Raw genomic sequence first — 20,101 nt, forward strand, 5'->3', positions numbered from 1 at the left:
GACTTTGTTGCTCTTGTTATGCTGATAATGATTGTGGCTTTAACATATCCTCAACAAACATTGTCCCCAATATCAAATCAAATTTTATTTGTCACATACACATGGTTAGCAGATGTTAATGCGAGTGTAGCGAAATGTTTGTGCTTCTAGTTCCGACCATGCAGTAATATCTAACAAGTAAGCTAACAATTTCACAACAACTACCTTATACACACAAGTGTAAAGGAATGAATAAGAATATCTTGTGGCAGACCAGGGGGTTGGGTCAAGACGTTTACACCGATCAGACACGGACAGAGTATGATTAGCTCCGTTTCAAGAGTGTTTATTAAACAATACATCAAAAGGAAAGGTCTCCCCCATGACACCCTCTCCGGGATACCGTCTTGCTCTATCCTGTCGGGCACACAAACTCCCTCGTCTTAGCTCGGGCACCATCTCCAACTACACGGAAGTCACCTTACTTCCCCCAGTCCCCCCTGTTTGCTGCCCTTCTGGCAGCGTTATGGGGCTTGAACAGCTGGTGAGCAATCAGCCCTTGATTAATCACCAACTCCACAATCAGCCCCAATTAGTCCTGGGCGGCGAGCCCGTCGAGACCTGGCACGTCCAGCAGATGGAGCCATCGCCTTGTGATGTATACACCTTCTCTCACCAGGCCTCGACGAGTCTCCCCCTGGTGGCTAACCTGCTGTAGACCACAATGTACATATAAATATATGGATGAGGAATGGCCGAACGGCATAGGCAAGATGCAGTAGATGGCATAGTGTACAGTATATACATATGAGATGAGTAATGTAGGGTATGTAAACATTATATAAAGTGGCATTGTTTAAAGTGACTGGTGATACATTTATTACATCCATTTTTTAATTATTAAAGTGGATAGAGATTTGAGTTAGTATGTTGGCAGCAGCCACTCAATGTTAGTGATGGCTGTTTAACAGTCTGAGAGCCTTGAGATATAAGCTAATTTTCAGTCTCTCAGTCCCAGCTTTGATGCACCTGTACTGACTTCGCCTTCTGGATGGTAGCGGGGTGAACAGGCAGTGGATCGGGTAGTTATTGTCCTTGATGATTTTTTGGGCCTTTCTGTGACATCGGGTGGTGTAGGTGTCCTGGAGGGCAGGTAGTTTGCCCCCGGTGATGCGTTGTGCAGACCTCACTACCCTCTGAGCCTTACGGTTGTGGGTGGAGCAGTTGCAGTACCAGGTGGTAAAAGTTTGTCAGTGTTTTTGGTGACAAGCCAAATTTCTTCAGCCTCTGTTGCGCTTTCTTCACAACGCTGTCTGTGTGGGTGGACCATTTCAGTTTGTCCGTGATGTTTACGCCGAGGAACTTAAAACTTTCCACCTTCTCCACTACTCTCCCATCGATGTGGATGGGGGTGCTCCCTCTGCTGTTTCCTGAAATCCACGATCATCTCCTTTGTTTTGTTGACGTTGAGTGTGAGGTTATTTTCCTGACACCACACTCCGAGGGCCCTCACTTCCTCCCTGTAGGCCGTCTCGTCGTTATTGGTAATCAAGCCTGCCACTGTAGTGTCGTCTGCAATCTTGATGATTGAGTTGGAGGCGTGCATGGCCATGCAGTCATGGGTGAACAGGGAGTACAGGAGAGGCGCTGAGAACGCACCCTTGTGGGGCCCCAGTGTTGAGGATCAGCGGGGTGGAGATGTTGTTTCCTACCCTCACCACCTGGGGGCGGGCCGTCAGAAAGTCCAGGACCCAGTTGCACAGGGCAGGGTTGAGACCCAGGGCCTGAAGCTTAATGATGAGCTTGGAGGGTACTATGGTGTTGAATGCTGAGCTGTAATCGATGAACAGCATTCTTACATAGGTATTCCTCTTGTCCAGATGGGTTAGGGCAGTGTGCAGTGTGATTGCGTCGTCTTTGGACCTATTTTGGCGGTAAGCAAATTGGAGTGAGTCTAGGGTGTCAGGTAGGGTGGAGGTGATATGATCCTTGACTAGTCTCTCAAAGCACTTCATGATGACGGAAGTGAGTGCTACGGGGCAATAGTCATTTAGTTCAGTTACCTTAGCTTTCTTGGGAACAGGAACAATGCTGGCCCTCTTGAAGCATGTGGGAACAGCTGACTGGGATAGGGATTGATTGAATATGTCCGTAAACACAACAGCCAGCTGGTCTGCACATGCTCTGATAGATGGTTAATAGATGTTCAATTCATTGTCAACAAACTATTCAACTGTCAACTATTATATTTAAATATATGGCTCTGCCTAACCCTAGCAGCCTAAGTTAACCCTAGCAGCCTAAGTTAACCCCAACCCTAGTATCCTAAGTTAACCCTAAACCTAACCCTAGCAGCCTAAGTTAACCCTAGTAGCCTAAGTTAACCCTAGCAGCCTAAGTTAACCCTAGCAGCCTAAGTTAACCCTAACAGCCTAAGTTAACCCTAGCAGCCTAAGTTAACCCTAACCCTAGCAGCCTAAGTTAACCCCAACCCTAGTATCCTAAGTTAACCCCAACCCTAGTATCCTAAGTTAACCCTAACCCTACCAGCCTAAGTTAACCCCAACCCTAGTATCCTAAGTTAACCCTAAACCTAACCCTAGCAGCCTAAATTAACCCTAACCCTAGCAGCCTAAGTTAACCCTAATCCTAACCCTAGTATCCTAAGTTAACCCTAAACCTAACCCTAGCAGCCTAAATGAACCCTAACCCTAGCAGCCTAAGTTAACCCTAAACCTAACCCTAGTATCCTAAGTTAACCCTAAACCTAACCCTAGCAGCCTAAATGAACCCTAACCCTAGCAGCCTAAGTTAACCCTAAACCTAACCCTAGTATCCTAAGTTAACCCTAACCCTAGCAGCCTAAGTTAACCCTAAACCTAACCCTAGTATCCTAAGTTAACCCTAACCCTAAGCAGCCTAAGTTAACCCTAGTATCCTAAGTTAATCCTAACCCTAGCAGCCTAAGTTAACCCTAACCCTAGCAGCCTAAGTTAAGCCCAACCCTAGTATCCTAAGTTAACCCTAAACCTAACCCTAGCAGCCTAAGTTAACCCTAAACCTAACCCTAAGCAGCCTAAGTTAACCCTAGTATCCTAAGTTAACCCTAAACCTAACCCTAGCAGCCTAAGTGAACCCTAACCCTAGCAGCCTAAGTTAACCCCAACCCTAGTATCCTAAGTTAACCCTAAACCTAACCCTAGTAGCCTAAGTTAACCCTAAACCTAACCCTAAGCAGCCTAAGTTAACCCTAGTATCCTAAGTTAACCCTAAACCTAACCCTAGCAGTCTAAATGAACCCTAACCCTAGCAGCCTAAGTTAACCCTAAACCTAACCCTAGTATCCTAAGTTAACCCTAACCCTAGCAGCCTAAGTTAACCCTAAACCTAACCCTAGTATCCTAAGTTAACCCTAACCCTAAGCAGCCTAAGTTAACCCTAGTATCCTAAGTTGACCCTAACCCTAGCAGCCTAAGTTAACCCTAACCCTAGCAGCCTAAGTTAAGCCCAACCCTAGTATCCTAAGTTAACCCTAAACCTAACCCTAGCAGCCTAAGTTAACCCTAAACCTAACCCTAAGCAGCCTAAGTTAACCCTAGTATCCTAAGTTAACCCTCAACCTAACCCTAGCAGCCTAAGTTAACCCTAACCCTAGCAGCCTAAGTTAACCCCAACCCTAGTATCCTAAGTTAACCCTAAACCTAACCCTAAGCAGCCTAAGTTAACCCTAGTATCCTAAGTTAACCCTAAACCTAACTGTAACATTAGCAAGTTATTGCATATCAACAGTTGCAGCAGTTTAAGCATTTTCAAATCATCTATTGGGGACTGTCCAAATCAAGCGTGGCCCGATCGGCCAACCATGGAACTGATTTGAACCTGGATGTGGGATGGAGTGATATAGGGAGGGGAAGAGGGAGGGAGGGAAGGACGCAGTAGGGGAGGAAAAGGTAGCGAGGACCATTAGTCATGTTTCCTGCCTGCCCAACATAACTCTCTGGGTGTGTCCCAAATGGCACCCTATTCCCTATATAGAGCACTACTTTAGACCCCACTTTCTTCTCATCCCTCCAACCCCCAAGAGACAAAAGCAACACTCCCCATCCTTTAGATCAGCATGGTCCCTGCCCCTCCCCATCCTCTAGCACCTCCCCATCCTTTAGCACCTCCCCCATCCTTTAGATCAGCATGGTCACTGCCCCTCCCCATCCTCTAGCACCTCCCCATCCTTTAGATCAGCATGGTCACTGCCCCTCCCCATTCTCTAGCCCCTCCCCATCCTCTAGCACCTCCCCATCCTTTAGATCAGCATGGTCACTGCCCCTCCCCATTCTCTAGCCCCTCCCCATCCTCTAGCACCTCCCCATCCTTTAGATCAGCATGGTCACTGCCCCTCCCCATCCTCTAGCACCTCCCCATCCTTTAGATCAGCATGGTCACTGCCCCTCCCCATTCTCTAGCCCCTCCCCATCCTCTAGCACCTCCCCATCCTTTAGATCAGCATGGTCACTGCCCCTCCCCATTCTCTAGCCCCTCCCCATCCTCTAGCACCTCCCCATCCTTTAGATCAGCATGGTCACTGCCCCTCCCCATCCTCTAGCACCTCCCCATCCTTTAGATCAGCATGGTCACTGCCCCTCCCCATCCTCTAGCACCTCCCCATCCTTTAGATCAGCATGGTCACTGCCCCTCCCCATTCTCTAGCACCTCCCCATCCTTTAGATCAGCATGGTCACTGCCCCCTCCCCATCCTCTAGCACCTCCCCATCCTTTAGATCAGCATGGTCACTGCCCCTCCCCATCCTCTAGCACCTCCCCATCCTTTAGATCAGTGTGGTCACTGCCCCTCCCCATTCTCTAGCCCCTCCCCATCTTTTAGATAAGTGTGGTCACTGCCCGGCGTCAGTCCCCGTGAGAACCAGAGTGGGACTTGGCCCCTCCCAACCTACTTTGAAGAATCTCAAATATGAAATATATTTTGTTTAACACTTTTTTGGTTACTACATGATTCCATATGTGTTGTTTTGATGTCTTCTAGTATTCTACAATGCAGAAAATAGTAAAAAAATAAATAAAAACCCTTGAATGAGTAGGTGTCGCCAAACTTTTGACTGGTCCTGTAGATTAGGGGAAATAATAAGCGATTAGAGAGGGCTGTCAGGCAGATGAAGGTGCTGGACAGGCCCGTCTCGCACGAGAACATGGCGACGAAGGGAACAGACTGTACAGAGAGTGGCCGGTCAGGATCGGCTGAAGCCATTGAAGTTTGTTATGGATTTCAATAGAGAATACAGAATGGGCTTCTCTGGGTCAGTTCCCGTGAAACATGGGTAATCCCTGCCCTGCCTCAGGGCTACATTTAACCCCTACAGAGAAGAACACTGGAGCCAAAGGACATCCACTGTCGGGGTAGGTTCCTTGTCAATCATTTGCTTATTGGTGAAATCAGCAATATCTTTAAGTAAATAAATCAAAAACCTTTATTAATGCAATTGCAGACAAGTTGACAACGGGAACATGACACGCATGTTTCCGAGTAAGTTCTGCACCCCACCTAAGGGCACAGCTGATTTTCTACATGTGTTCACTCCCTAGTGGTATGATCACCTACATCAACGTATGTGTGTATCAATAAGCTGATGTTACCGTATAAGGCAACCTGGTACAGTAGCTTCTCTGAATTCATTAGCATTGTCTACTGTCACTCAAGATCAACATGTCAAAACCAGACAGTGGTTACTTCTCTCTATCTAGTTTCAGTCTGACTCAGACCCAGTCTGCAAGCACACTCTCACAACAGCCAGGGCTTAACCACAAAGACTGATATAGACTCAGACCCAGTCTGCAAGTACACTCTCACAACAGCCAGGGCTTAACCACAAAGACTGATATAGACTCAGACCCAGCCTGCAAGCCCACTCTCACAACAGCCAGGGCCTAACCACAAAGACTAATATAGACTCAGACCCAGCCTGCAAGCACACTCTCACAACAGCCAGGGCTTAACCACAAAGACTGATATAGACTCAGACCCAGTCTGCAAGCACACTCTCACAACAGCCAGGGCCTAACCACAAAGACTAATATAGACTCAGACCCAGCCTGCAAGCACACTCTCACAACAGCAGGGTTTAACCACAAAGACTGATATAGATAGCTTGTGCATCGTATACTCAGAGTTTTTAGACACATAGCAAAACATGAATCTTCACGTCCCCTTAATAACGAGGAGGGTCTTTGGGATCCACCCCCTACACCACAGTATGGGATCCACCAGTCCACACATATAGGCTGTGTGCCAAATGGCTCCCTATACAGTGCACTACTGGAATGCAGTCATAGAACCATAGTAGCCTCCACACATACTGCACGGCCCAGTAGCAGGTATGAGGAGGTCAAATCATCCCTTCATCACCATAAACCATCACTAATAATATAGATCAAAGTTAATTTACAAATACATACCTTTAATTGAATTGATATTTGACAAAATAGTTTCACAATTTTTTGGGGGGGGATGATTTATTGAAACTGGATCTGAGATATAATGGGGGATTTTACATAATCAAACCTTGACTCACACAGCTCTTACTGGTTAACATGGTTCACACCATCCTCACCCTTAAGGTCCAAGCATCAAACACCACTGAGCTCAGTTATTATTCATAAAAAACGACAGTGCAGTCAATACTTGTTGATTAAAAAATGACAGTACATCTATAAAAGGACATCGATATTTAAATATACAGCATTTATGGAAATAAAACCATTTAAAATGGAGCACATCCATTATGACTTTAGAAAAATCAAGGCACAGGAAAATCTCCTAGAAAGAAGACATGTATTATCATTGTACCCTAAAAACTCATACATACCCTGGCAAAGAAGAGGCATTGTGAGATGAGTGGCATCGTAACCTAGTGGTTGAGCGTTGGACTAGTAACCGAAAGGTTGCAAGATCAGATCCCCAAGCTGACAAGGTAAAAATCTGTCGTTCTGCCCCTGAACAAGGCAGTTAACCCACTGTTCCTAGGCCGTCATTGAAAATAAGAATTTGTTCTTTCCTAACTTGCCTAGTTAAATAAAGGTAAAATAAAATGACTGAGTAGTCGTTACAGAATTAATGGGTTCTAAAAACACAAACGGAAATCAAAGGAGGGGGAGAAAAGGTAAGCACTTGGTCAGGGGCCCTAATGCATCCCTTGTTCCTAAGGTTAAAAGTCACAGTTGTTCCTGAGGTCAGACAATGTTTTGTTCTTGGGGCACTACTGGAACCACAGTTGGAGTGCTGATCTCAGATCAGGACCCCCTGGTCCATGTTATCTTATTCATTATGATCCCCCAATGTGCATTAAATAAATATCTATCTCCAGACAAACAGGCTAAAGGACAAAAGAGAAGAAGAAAATATCCATGGAACTCTAGCAGCCGTGTGGGCAATGAGGAAAGGTCAGTTCAGTCCCACAGCCTCTGAGCAGGGGCTCCTCTCAGACATGGTTGAAAATGTGTGTCCGAGAGGACGCCAGGGAGAGGTAACGTCCTCCTGCGTACCTAGAGAGGGACAGACCAAGGAGAATTAATATCAGATCAATCATTCCCCTTTCTCTTCTACTGCCATTATAATAAAACAATGTTTTCCCACCATGCACTAGCCTGGGCGCCAGTCTGTCATCCACTGTCCACGAGGTACTATGACTAGGGCATAGTACCTCTGGGTTGGAGAATGACTAGGATCTAGTACCTCTGGGTTGGAGAATGACTAGGATCTAGTACCTCTGGGTTGGAGAATCACTAGGATCTAGGCTTGTGGTGTCCACGTCCTGAAGTAGCCCAGTGTGATCCCCGCTCTCTCTCCTGGTCAACTGGGCAGCTGAAGAGAACACACATTTAAGTTTGAGTCCCAAATGGCAACATATTCCCAATGTAGTGCACTACTTTTGACCAGGGCCTATAGGGAAAGTAGTGCACTACATAGGGAACAGTATTCATTTGGGACGCAAAATAACATTTGATTGACGGCTATAATGCATCAGGCATTATGCCATAAGCATTAAATATTTTAAGTCTGTTGAAAATGATCATCATAAACATCATACTCACTGTCACTGTTGTCTGAGGGAGAGTCGTTGTCCTTTAACTCGGAATAACCATTTCTGCTCCTCCTCACATTGCGCTGTTCTCCATAGCGCTCTCTCCATCCCTGAAAAACAGTTACTTTACATGGTATAGGGTTAAGTTGACCCTAGACGCCCGTTCTTGAGTCAGTTTTTGCATCCAGGATTAGGGAAGCTGATCCTAGATCTGTATCTAAGGGAAACTTCATGCCGGAGCATTTTACATAGATAATGAACCCAATGAGCTGGCAGGTGGTTCATAGTTTGGGAATGCAGTGGTGTGAACATTGATACGGGGTCTTCTCCAGTGTCCAGAGAAGACTCCAAATAAGAAAGGACCGTGCTCACTCGTTTCCGACTCTCCGCATCCTCGCTTCTCTGTCGGTTTCTTCTTTCTGCAACAACAACAAGCAGAGATAGTGGCAACATTGTCCCAGACTTGGTCTTATCCACACTGGACTCCAAAAGGAGAGCTTCTCAAACGGCATCCAGGCTGAGTGTACAACTGTTGCTCTGGGGTGAAGTTTCCCTTAGTTACAGATCTAGGATCAGCTGCCCCTCCCACAATATTAACCTCAACCAATGCAAAACTGATCCAAGATCGGAGTCTAGAGGCAACTTCACCCTACAATAGTACCTCTTCTGATAAGCTCTCTGCCTTCTTCCACCAGCTCAGAGGTCAAGTCATCGCTCTGACTAATATACTGTGGGAACCCCAGGAGGTTGAGACAGCGGGTACCCAGGCTGAAAATACACAGGGAGGAGGGGAGGAAAAACACACAGCCATGTGTTAGGTAAAGGAGGCAATCTGGGGTTCCATTTCTGGACTTTTAAATGAATATAGCCATTGATTGTTAAAGCATATAACTTCCAAACTGATCCTAGATCACCACTATGAGACAAATGTCAATACAGACACTGTGGTCTTATGATGGGAATCCCCTGGAGAGGATGTCAAATAGACCTGCAGTCCAGACATACCTGCAGTAGGTGGCGATGCAGAGGAGGACTATGAGCATGGGGTAATAGATGTAGAAACCATCTGCTATGAAGGAGAGGAGACGCATAGAGCCCATGATCTGGTAGACACAAGAAAAAAAAAAAGGAGTTGAGAAAATGGTGGCTTCGATACCTAGAACGTCTAGCTGTTTAAATAAATCCCAGTATGGTGATGTTCATTGTTCAGTAGCATGCCAAGTGGGTTCCTCACGACTTGACTAGTTTTCCTTTACAATGAGAGAGCCCATGTGACGAGGCTACGTCCCAAAATGGCACTGTATTCCCTAAATAGGGAATAGGGCTCTAGGCAAAAGTAGTGCACGACATAGGAAATAGGGCTCTGGTGTAGAGTAGTGCACTATAGATTACCACAGTATGAGTCATAATACTCATAAAACCTAGCGGTCAAATTCAATCAATTTTCCCACAACCCATATTTTAAGTGTTTCTAAAATGCACTACGGGAAAAATGAATGGTGGAAAAACAATTGTAACCATTTCCCTGTTTGACCGCTAGGTTTTATGGGTATTATGACACCTCCACTGTGGGGTCTATACTGCCCTACAAAAGGCAAAAATGCAGAAACTACACTTTTGGTCAAAAATGTGGTTAAGACTAAAATAAGGCTTTGCAGTATCTGTTTTATCTTGTGGCAAAGTGTCCTGGTTCAAATATGTTCCGTTTCAGAGAAAATGGAGTGTGACATTTGCACTTCGGCTTTTTCACACCATGTTTTGACTCCCGTTTCCCACCAAGCAAAGGCAACGAGCAGTAAGTACGCAAACAATGACACTGAGAAAAATGTCTTTCAAATGCATTTACTGTCCAGCCAAAAATGTCAAATATGTTGTAGGTAGATAAGTGATACACTGATGACCATCACGGTCACCTAATAATCCCCAGTTTACAATTGGCTCATTCATCCCCCTCCTCTCCCCTGTAACTATTCCCCAGGTCGGTGCTGTAAATGAGAATGTGTTCTCAGTCAACTTACCTGGTAAAATAACAGATAAATAAAAAATATTAAAATGTATCATCCGATTATGAAGTTATTTTTATGCATATAAACCATGACCATTGATTTGACCTATGACCCCTAAGTCAAATAAATTACCATACAAAGTCAAACAGAAAAAACAACAAGAAAGTTGAATAAACACATTTAGATTGTAGATACTGCACAAAGACAAATATTTAGTATAAACATTTTGCGTGATGAAATAGTCCTATGGCGAAAGGATTATTGAGGGCTACTACAATAAAACATTCAAAACATGAAAACACAACTACATATCATTAAATACAGTTGGAATGTAGTGAGAACTCTCAAACAGCTCCCATCAAACAGAAACACAACAAGAAAGTTGGATCAACACATTTAGATTGTAGATACTGCACTTTGCCTTTGCATTAACCACATACAGTGCCTTCAGAAAGTATTCACACCCCTTGACTTTTTACACATTTTGTTGTGTTAACAGCCTGAATTTAAAATGGATTCAATTGAAATGTTGTGTCACTGGCCTACACACAATACCACCTAATGTCAAAGTGGAATGATGTTTACAAACTAATAAAAAATGAAAAGCTGAAATGTCTTGAGTCAATAAGTTTTCAACCCCTTTGTTATGACAAGCCTAAATAAGTTCAGGACAAAGAAATGCTTAACAAATCACAAGTTGCATGGGCTCACTGAGGGCAACAATAGTGTTTAACATGCATTTTTAATGACTACCTCATCTCTGGACCCCACACATACAGACAATTGTAAGGTCCCTCAGTCGAGCAGTGAATTTCAAACAAAGAGTCAACAAAAAAGACCAGGGAGGTTTTCCAAAGTATCGCAAAGAAGGGCACCTATTGGTAGATGGGTAAAAAAAACAGACAGTGAATATCCCTTTGAGCATGGTGAAGTTATTAATTACACCCAGCCACTACAAATATACAGGCATCATTCTTAACTCAGTTGCCAAAGAGGAAGGAAACCACTCAGGGATTTCGCCATGAGGCCATGGTGAATTTAAAACAGTTACAGAGTTTAATAGCTGTGATAAGAGAACAGAGGATAGATCAATAACATTGTAGTTACTCCACAATACTAACCTAAATGACAGAGTGAAAAGAAGGAAGCCTGTACAGAATTAAACATATGCATCCATGCATCCTGTTTGCAATAAGGCACTAGAGTAAATCTTCAACAACAAAAAACAGCAAAGAAATTAACTTTATGTGCTGAATACAAAGTGTTATGTTTGGGGAAAATCCAACACAACACATTACTGAGTACCACTCTTCTTTTTTCTTTCTTTTACAATTTTTCTCCCTAATTTCATGGTATCAAATTGGTAGTTGCAGTCTTGTCTCATCGCTGCAAATCCCGTACAGATTCGGGAGAGGCGAAGGTCGAAAGCCGTGCGTCCTCCGAAACACAACCCAACCAAACCGCACTGCTTCTTGACACAATGCCCACTTAACCCGGAAACCAGCTGCATCAATGTGTCGGAGGAAACACCATACACCTGGCGACCATGTCAGTGTGCACTGCGCCCGGCCCGCCACAGGAGTCACTAGTGCATGATGGGACGAGGACATCCCTGCCGGCCAAGCTCTCCACTAACCCGGACGACGCTGGCCAATTGTGTGCCGCCCCATGGGTCTCGGTCGAGGCCGGCTGCGACAGAGCCTGGAGTCTAACACAGAATCTCTAGTGGCACAGGTAGCACTGTAATGCAGTGCCTTAGACCACTGCACCACTCGGGAGGTCTGTTCATATGTTCAAGCATGGTGTTGGCTGCATCCTGTTATGGGTATGCTTATCATCTTCAAGGACTAAGGAGAAAACCAGGTTCATTCTGCTTTCCAACAGACACTGAGTGACAAATTCACCTTTCAGAAGGGCAATAACCTAAAAGCGCAAGGCCAAATATATACTGGAGGTGCTGAAGATGTGGATGTAAATTAAGGCAGCCCCCCGCACCTCTCTGATTCAGAGGGGTTGGGTTAAATGTGGAAGACACATTTCAGTTGAAGGCATTCCGTTGTACAACTGACTAGGTATCCCCCTTCCCAAGACGATATTGAATGTTCCTGAGTGGCCTAGTTAGTTTGACTTAAATCGTCTTGAAAATCTATGGCAAGACTTGAAATGTCTGTCTAGCAATGATCAACAACCAACTTGGCAGAGCTTGAAGAATTTCAAAAAGAATCATGTGCAAATATTGTACAATCCAGGTGTGGAAAGCTCTTAGAGACTTACCCAGAAAGACTCACATCTGTAATCGCTGCCAAAGGTAATTCTAACATGTATTGACTCAGGGGTGTGAATATGTATATAAATTATATATCTATCTGTCTTTCACTTGCAAAAAAACATTTTTTTAATAATTTGAGGGGTCATAGGTCAAATCAGTGGTCATAGTTTATATGCATAAAAAATTACTTCATAATAATATGATACATCAGTTAATCTACCTACAACCTATTTGGCTGGTTAGCAAAAAATATATATATATTTTAATTTTGACTGTTGCCGTAGTTACTGTGTTTTGTGTTTGTAGGGCAGTGTATGTTGAATAGGGTGCCATTTGGGATGCACACCGGGTGTGACTCACTGTGGTGTATGCTGTCTCTATTCTCTGCTGGTGAGAAATGGAGGCGTCCATGTGGATGAGACCCAGGAAGTTGAGACACAGCGGAGGAGTCAGTCGACAGAACAACCTGCGTTTTAACGGTATACACACAGTACTCAAAGTGATACTCAGACAAACATGTAGACTGAAATGTTGTAGAGTTCTAAAGCTCTAGAACCAAGCTCAAATAGTGACATCTACGGTGTCCATATTAGGACAGCCGCAGTCTCAGCTTCTTTCAGTCTCAGCAAGACTTCTTTTCGAGGCTGTCCTAAAATGGACACTATAGACACACCTTCACAAAACGCGGTATATTTTAGCGGTGAGAGACGTACATTCCGCTGAACAGTAGGCTGTAGGCGTCTGTCTGATGATGAGGTACTAGGTAGTAGTAGTTGAAGACTCGGATGCGGAACACGGTGGAGTAGACACAAACGCACAGGAACAAAATAGTGAGGAAGCACGCCATCTGGTGGTGGACAGAACATCACAACGATCATTTGGCTCGTTGGTACTCAACGGAAAAACCTTTCTCCATATTTCCTGTTATACTTCTACATTTTCATGTATGTCATTTATCCACACTGTGTTTGCAACTATGCTATCCTAAACATCTAGTAGTAGTAATAGTATTAGTTACTTTATTGACGCAGGTAAGACATTTTTCAGATCAACACGACAATAAACTAGCCCGGTCCCAAATCAGCTTGTGTTCTGCAGACTGGCACCCAGGCTAACTATACACACAGAATCCTCAAAATAATATCTACCTCTATGTACAAGTAGTTGTAGTCACTCTCTGCTAACTGGATGAAGATGGCGAAGAGAGAGAGGACAGGATGTGTGCTGAAGAACGTGCATTCAGACCACACCACAGCCACAGAGAGTAGAGACAGCAGTAGTGCCAGCATCCGGTAGCACCACTGTCGCAGCACACACTCCCAGTACCACTCTGTAGAAAAACATCACAACAAATGTTGCTAAATAGATCCATTCGATTGTTGGACGCTTTAAGATTACTGGTGTGAGGAGTTTAGCTTCTTTTCAATAAGTGTACTTTTTGCTCCATGCACCGGGTAAATTAAGGTGTGTGAGTTTACTCTTTTGAAAAGTTCCCATTTCAGTCAGATATTGGCACGAGTATTGGGGCAGGGAGGGACACGCATGAGGATAGATATCAAGAGCCAGTCTGTTGAAGATACCGAATAAAGTCATTCTCTGTGTACATTTGATAAGTGGATTTTCTAAAGGGCCTGATACAGCTTCCACAACACAGTCCTTTCACGACAGCCAGAGTTCAACGTGTTCACAGGTAAGCTGACCGTGGCCTGACAGTAGGCATACAGTAAACTGTATCCCAAATAGCATCGCATTCCCTATAGGCCCTGGTCAAAAGCAGTGCACTACATAGGGAATAGGCTGCCGTTTGGAACACAGCCTATTGAAGGACTATTGAAGAATTCCGTTGTCCCCTACTTGAACTCACCTATGGTAGGAGTGTACAGGTATTTGCCGAGCCAGCCGGGTGGCTGGGAGGAGAGGAAACTATGGACAAACTGATGGGAGGTACTGGTCTCATTCTTACACACGTCCTCTAAATGGAAGGCTTCTTCCAGAAGGATCGCCCACTGGACCTGGGTTTGACTGTGTCTCTGGCCAGCACAGATCACCTGGTCAACACACAATACTAGGATCACCCCACTCCTAGACACTATGTACATCATGGGTTACTTTCACAACAATGTGAGTCGAATTCAATCACCGTCTGACCATGTAAAGGGACATTTCAGAATGTTTCATTAGGGGGGGGGGGGGTTCAACCCATAATTACTGTCTTATGAAGCTTCACTAGGCTCCTTTTGGAAGGATAGGTCCTCTGTGTGCTTTCATCCTCACTGTCCTCCGTGTTCAGCCTCACCATTTTCTCCTGGATTTCCATGGGACACTAAAATGGATGTGCTTATTTTAGATTTTAGACTTAGTCGTTCATATTAACAGTGAACATGATTAATTATCATCATTGTAGACTGTACCGCTGATTTACACACGGACGTATTCAACTTTGTTCTGACATTCTTACCTTTCTCAAAATAGTGTCAATGCTGATCCTTAGGGGGTGACCGTACCCGATTGATTCGTTGACATTTGTCACCTCCTGTCAAAGAGAAATTCATTCAATGGCCTAAAACAATGCATTGATTTGTCCTACCTCTACGCAGCGATATGACTGTCTCTATAAAGAGTAGTGTAAACACCAGAAGGAGTGCAAAGCGAGAGACTGATCTGTTATGAACTGCCTCACAGATAACGGTGGGCGTCAGTCATTTATGAACATTTGAACATCTTGGCCATGTTCTGTTATAATCTCCATCCGGCACAGCCAGAAGAGGACTGGCCACCCCACATAGCCTGGTTCCTCTCTAGGTTTCTTCCTAGGTTTTGGCCTTTCTAGGGAGTTTTTCCTTGCCACCGTGCTTCTACACCTGCATTGCTTGCTGTTTGGGGTTTTAGGCTGGGTTTCTGTACAGCACTTTGAGATATCAGCTGATGTACGAAGGGCTATATAAATCAATTTGATTTGATGGTCACCCCATTCTATAAATTTAACCAGGGCCCACAGGGAGCCACAATATTTACCATCTGCACGGGAGTGCGCTCCTCTCTCATACAACGCGAGAACAAATGCTGCCGAGATTAGCGTCTTGCGTCGTACTGTCTTTGTTTGTGTTGGAGGTCTGCCCCGCTATACTTACGGACACGTCGCTGAGTGGACCTTTGAAAACCATCATACTTTACGACTTCCTTTAGTTCTTCTCATCCATCTCACCTCCATGGCGTCATCCATGTTTTCCTCGGCGTCTGACTTTTCCTTCGCCAGCTTGGCCGCCTTGAAGTAGGTCTTGGCCAACAGGTAACCGTGGCGAGAGGAGTTCCAGTACAAGCACGGGATCTCCACCAGGCCATAACCTAGCAACAACACCAAGAGGAAAAGCCCCCAGGTGTTTGCTGCTGCGATGCTAATGGTTTGCAGACCCTGCCTGGAAGAGAAGACAGAGACGCTTACATGCTGATCTAGGGTCAGATTTGCATTTTCCCTACGAATGGCTAATGTTTAGATTGGGTTGGATTGATTCAGGAGGGGGGACGGGACAGGGATGCAGAAGGTGTGATGGGGTCTACTCACCAGGTTAGCTGCCACTGGGGATGGACAGCCAAGTAGATAAGCAAGGAGCAAAAGATGACCAGGTAGGTGCCATAGTAGATGGCGTTCTCGATAAGGGCCGTCTTAATCTTACCTGGGATAGAAAAGCCCCCAGAGCTTGCATAGGACTGCATGAAGGGGAGCAACAGCCTGAGTAGACAAATAAAAACAACAAAAACACATTAGCCAAAAATAGAGTGAAAAAAATCCACTGGTAAATGGTTGCTATTGCAGTCAGGGTGGGTGGACAGTAGAGCTCACCAGGTCAGACCCTGAGAGGTCCAGTAGACCACGCGCCAGAACACTGGCAGAATTCCATCAGGAATATAGCTCCATGGCTTGTGACATACTTTAGGTGTGCTGTAATTAAAAGAGACAGCAGCACAGGTCATCCTCCTAAGAGGCAACACTATGTACACATTGTAAAGGAAACCACATGAATACAGGACAATAAACACAAGTCATAAAGCTGTCAGCAGACAGTCCAGTGGGGACTCACAGTTGAAGTGGGAAGTTTACATACAACTTAACCAAATACATTTAAATAAAGTTTTTCACAATTCCTGACATTTAATCCGAGTAACAATTCCCTGTCTTAGGTCAATTAGGATCACCACTTTATTTTATGTGGAAATGTCAGAATAATAGTAGAGATAATTATTTATTTCAGCTTTTATTTCTTTCATCACATTCCCAGTGGGTCAGAAGTTCATACAATCAATAATTATTTGGTAGCATTGCCTTTAAATTGTTTAACGTGGGTCAAATGTTTCAGGTCGCCTTCCACAAGCTTCCCACAATAAGTTGGGTGAATTTTGGCCCATTCCTCCTGACAGAGCTGGTGTAACTGAGTCAGGTTTGTAGGCCTCCTTGCTCACACAAGCCTTTTCAGTTCTACCCATACATTTTCTATAGGATTGAAGTCAGGGCTTTGTGATGGCCACTCAATACCTTGACTTTATTGTCCTTAAGTAATTTTGTCACAACTTTGGAAGTATGCTTGGAGTCATTGTCCATTTGGAAGACCCATTTACGACCAAGCTTTAACTTCCTGACTGATGTCTTGAGATGTTGCTTCAAAATATCCACATAATTGTCCTCCCTCATGATGCAATCTAGTTTGTGAAGTGCACTAGTCCCTCCTGGAGCAAAGCACCCCCACAACATAATGCTGCCACCCCCGTGCTTCACAGTTGGGATGGTGTTCTTCGGCTTGCAAGCCTCCCCCTTTTTCCTCCAAACATAACAATGGTCATTATGGCCAAACAGTTCTATTTTTGTTTCATCAGACCAGAGGACATTTCTCCAAAAAGTACGATCTTTGTCCCCATGTGCAGTTGCAAACCGTAGTCTGGCTTTTTATGGCGGTTTTGGAGCAGTGGCTTCTTCCTTGCTGGGCGGCCTTTCAGGTTATGTCGATATAGGACTTGTTTTACTGTGGCTATAGATACTGTTGTACCTCTTCCTCCAGCATCTTCACAAGGTCCTTTGCTGTTGTTCTCTGATTGATTTGCACTGTCGCACTAAAGTATGTTCATCTCTCAGAGACAGAACGTGTCTCCTTCCTGAGCGTTATGACGGCTGTGTGGTCCCATGGTGTTTATACTTGCGTACTATTGTTTGTACAGATGAACGTGGTACCTTCAGGCGTTTGGAAATTGCTCCCAAGGATGAACCAGACTTGTGGAGGTCTACAATTGTTTTTCTGAGGTCTTTGCTGATTTCATTTGATTTTCCCATGATATCAAGCAAAGAAGTACTGAGTTTGAAGGTAGGCCTTGAAATACCTCCACAGGTACACCTCCAATTGACTCAAATTATGTCAATTAGCCATTCAGAAGCTTCTAAAGCCGTGACATAATTTTCTATAATTTTCCAAGCTGTTTAAAGACACAGTCAACTTAGTGTATGTAAACGTCTGACCCATTTGAATTGTGATACAGTGAATTATAAGTTAAATAATGTCTGTTAACAATTGTTGGAAAAATGACTTGTGTTATGCACAAAGTAGATGTCCTAACCGACTTGCCAAAACTATAGTTTGTTAACAAGAAATTTGTGCAGTGGTTGAAAAATGAGTTTTAATGACTCCAACCTAAGTGTATGTAAACTTCCAAATTCAACTATATCTCTGGTCCAGGTACTTAGTTAGTGAGTTCCTCTACTAGAGCTCTCTTACGCTACATTGAAGCCAGTCACTACACAAGTTGGTCATGAATTTAGTCAATGGCATTCATCAGTGCATAGCGTAACAGGGTGTTTAGTTGAGGAATACGGTACCGTCCTGAACCAGATGTGTTGGTACTGTACCTTGTAGGGAAGACAGAGGAGTTGGATGTCTGATTAGAGGGGTCTGAACTGGTCAGAGCCCTGGGTTTCTCGTTGTCAATCTTACACTGGTTATATATGGTCTGAAATAAGAACGTGTGAGTACGCAAACACACGCGCACACACACACGCACAATTTAATGTCCTACTATTTTACATGACAGAGTAACAGTTATTCATCACTTTAACACCCCTACTGTACAGCTTCCTACATGAGCAGATTTCCATACACTCTGGGGTGAAGTTTCCTCTCTGTACAGATGTAGGATCAGCTTCCCTTAACCAATAGTGTGGGAAATGCTAAACTGACTCACGATCGGCGGGTAGGAACAACATACCGTGCTGACATCCAGGGGAAGGATGAAGACGATGAGGAAGCAGAGATACCAGGACAGGAGGGTCCCGAACAGCACCAGTGGGTGCTGCTTGCGGAAGTGTCCATAGCGATGCAGGAGAAATAGTGGCAGGAAGAAGACCAGCACAATCTCGATACCCAGGGCTCCAGCGCTCATCCTGTTGCTGCTATACCCACATACTGTGCCATCACCTTCACACACTGTCTGTCTGTATGTCTGTGTGAACTCTGCACAGACTGTGGGGGCGGGTACATAGGTAGCAATACAAACACATTGACAATGCTACGGAACAAATCCAAAGGGCTGTGTTGGCTAAATGCAAATATGACTCATCTGTTTTACCCGTTATATAACGTTGTCCTAATAGGTTGAAAATGTAATGTTGTAATCTAGCCTATAAGAACTAGTGGCCTATAAATTAACGTTAGCGATATTTTTGGTTGATTTAATTCATTAAGGTTAACAGTATTGTTAATATCAAGCCACAAATAAAAGTATATTAAGTTTACCTCGATCCTTGAACCCCAGCTGAAATTATTCGAGCCGGTCTCTTCTCTCACGTATAATAACCTGACAATAACATTGTGTTCCCGAAAAGTGGAATCCGCGTACACAACCTTTGAAACAGTTAAGCAACAGTACGCGTGTCTGGACCAACTTGGCATGTCGGGAAATGTAGGCTATGTGCGTACACCCTCTAGCTCACAGAGGTGTCAAAACTCATTCCACCGAGGGCTGAGTGTCTGCGGGTTTTTTGTTTTTTTCCTTTCAATTAAGACCTAGACAACCAGTTGAGGGGTGTTCTTTACTAATTAGTGACCATAATTCATCGATCCAGTACAAGGGAGGAGCAAAAACTCGCAGACACTCGGCCCTCAGTGAAATGTGTTTGACACGTGTGTGCTAGCATAATATTATGTTTTTTGAATGGGTATGCCTCATCTGCATTTCAAACAAAAACACAGTGGATACTCCGCCATTGTTTTGGAAAAACAGCTTGAGAAATGGGCTGGAGAAATGTACTGTACCTTCTCTCAAATGATTGGACAGAGCCAAGGATGCATGTAGGCTTACTGACCAATCCTGAGATCAACATTTTATAGTTTTAACCATCTTTTGAGGCTGTATACAATTTGTTCTTTACAAACAATGGTAGTAAAACAAGCTTATGTTTTGGGATCTGATGGTCTACTCAGTTGAACTAAACACATGAGACATTTATATGTTTTAGCCTATTCCCCAAGAATTGATGGATATACAGTATATTCATAATATCAAAGTCCAATAATGTATTATTATTATTAATAAAACCAATCGGAGATTGCCCCTTAAACTCCAAGGGGTCAAAAAAACGAGGTGTCAAAACTGTTTTAACTGTTTTTGTTTTTTAAAATCTTTCTGAAATTGTAGGACTTTGTCGAGCTGCTAGTTACCGACATAAAAAAACAAAACAATTTAAGATGATTTCTGTGTTAATATGGAGGAATGAAAAA

General features: G+C 44.0%; 1 protein-coding gene across 3 annotated transcripts; it reads right to left on the reverse strand.

Moving 5' to 3' along the window:
• Positions 1 to 6,425: 6,425 nt before the first annotated feature.
• Positions 6,426 to 19,267, reverse strand: LOC115111243 (G-protein coupled receptor-associated protein LMBRD2B-like). Of its 3 annotated transcripts, XR_003860785.1 has the most exons (19): positions 19,118 to 19,267; positions 18,591 to 18,844; positions 18,235 to 18,335; positions 16,186 to 16,284; positions 15,907 to 16,074; positions 15,550 to 15,760; positions 14,803 to 14,877; positions 14,554 to 14,667; positions 14,209 to 14,392; positions 13,493 to 13,674; positions 13,058 to 13,191; positions 12,705 to 12,810; positions 9,075 to 9,172; positions 8,731 to 8,837; positions 8,442 to 8,488; positions 8,080 to 8,179; positions 7,721 to 7,849; positions 7,622 to 7,688; positions 6,426 to 7,530 (listed from the first exon to the last, which is right to left on the reverse strand). XR_003860785.1 is itself a non-coding variant. In XM_029637106.1 (18 exons), exons 2-18 carry the CDS (start codon positions 18,762 to 18,764, stop codon positions 7,467 to 7,469), a joined length of 2,061 nt encoding a protein of 686 aa, XP_029492966.1. In that variant the 5' UTR covers positions 18,765 to 18,844; positions 19,118 to 19,265; the 3' UTR covers positions 6,426 to 7,466. The 3 variants fall into 3 exon arrangements, 2 of the variants coding, with proteins under 2 accessions (XP_029492966.1, XP_029492967.1); XM_029637106.1 differs by lacking the exon at positions 7,622 to 7,688 and having other exon boundaries at positions 7,753 to 7,849; positions 19,118 to 19,265; XM_029637107.2 differs by lacking the exons at positions 7,622 to 7,688; positions 19,118 to 19,267 and having other exon boundaries at positions 7,753 to 7,849; positions 18,591 to 19,111.
• Between the last annotated feature and the right edge of the window lie 834 nt (positions 19,268 to 20,101).

The sequence above is a fragment of the Oncorhynchus nerka genome, linkage group LG27 (assembly GCF_034236695.1).
Source record: "Oncorhynchus nerka isolate Pitt River linkage group LG27, Oner_Uvic_2.0, whole genome shotgun sequence".
Taxonomy (NCBI): domain Eukaryota; kingdom Metazoa; phylum Chordata; class Actinopteri; order Salmoniformes; family Salmonidae; genus Oncorhynchus; species Oncorhynchus nerka.

Excerpts from the sequence above, each read along its gene's own strand:
- LOC115111243 (XM_029637106.1), bottom strand. The coding sequence starts at position 18,764 with ATGAGCGCTGGAGCCCTGGGTATCGAGATTGTGCTGGTCTTCTTCCTG. Across the intron at positions 16,285-18,234 it reads TCCTCTGTCTTCCCTACAAG|CACACCTAAAGTATGTCACA; the intron begins GTACAGTACCAA and ends TTTTAATTACAG. Across the intron at positions 9,173-12,704 it reads TAGAGACAGCATACACCACA|ATCATGGGCTCTATGCGTCT; the intron begins GTGAGTCACACC and ends TGTGTCTACCAG.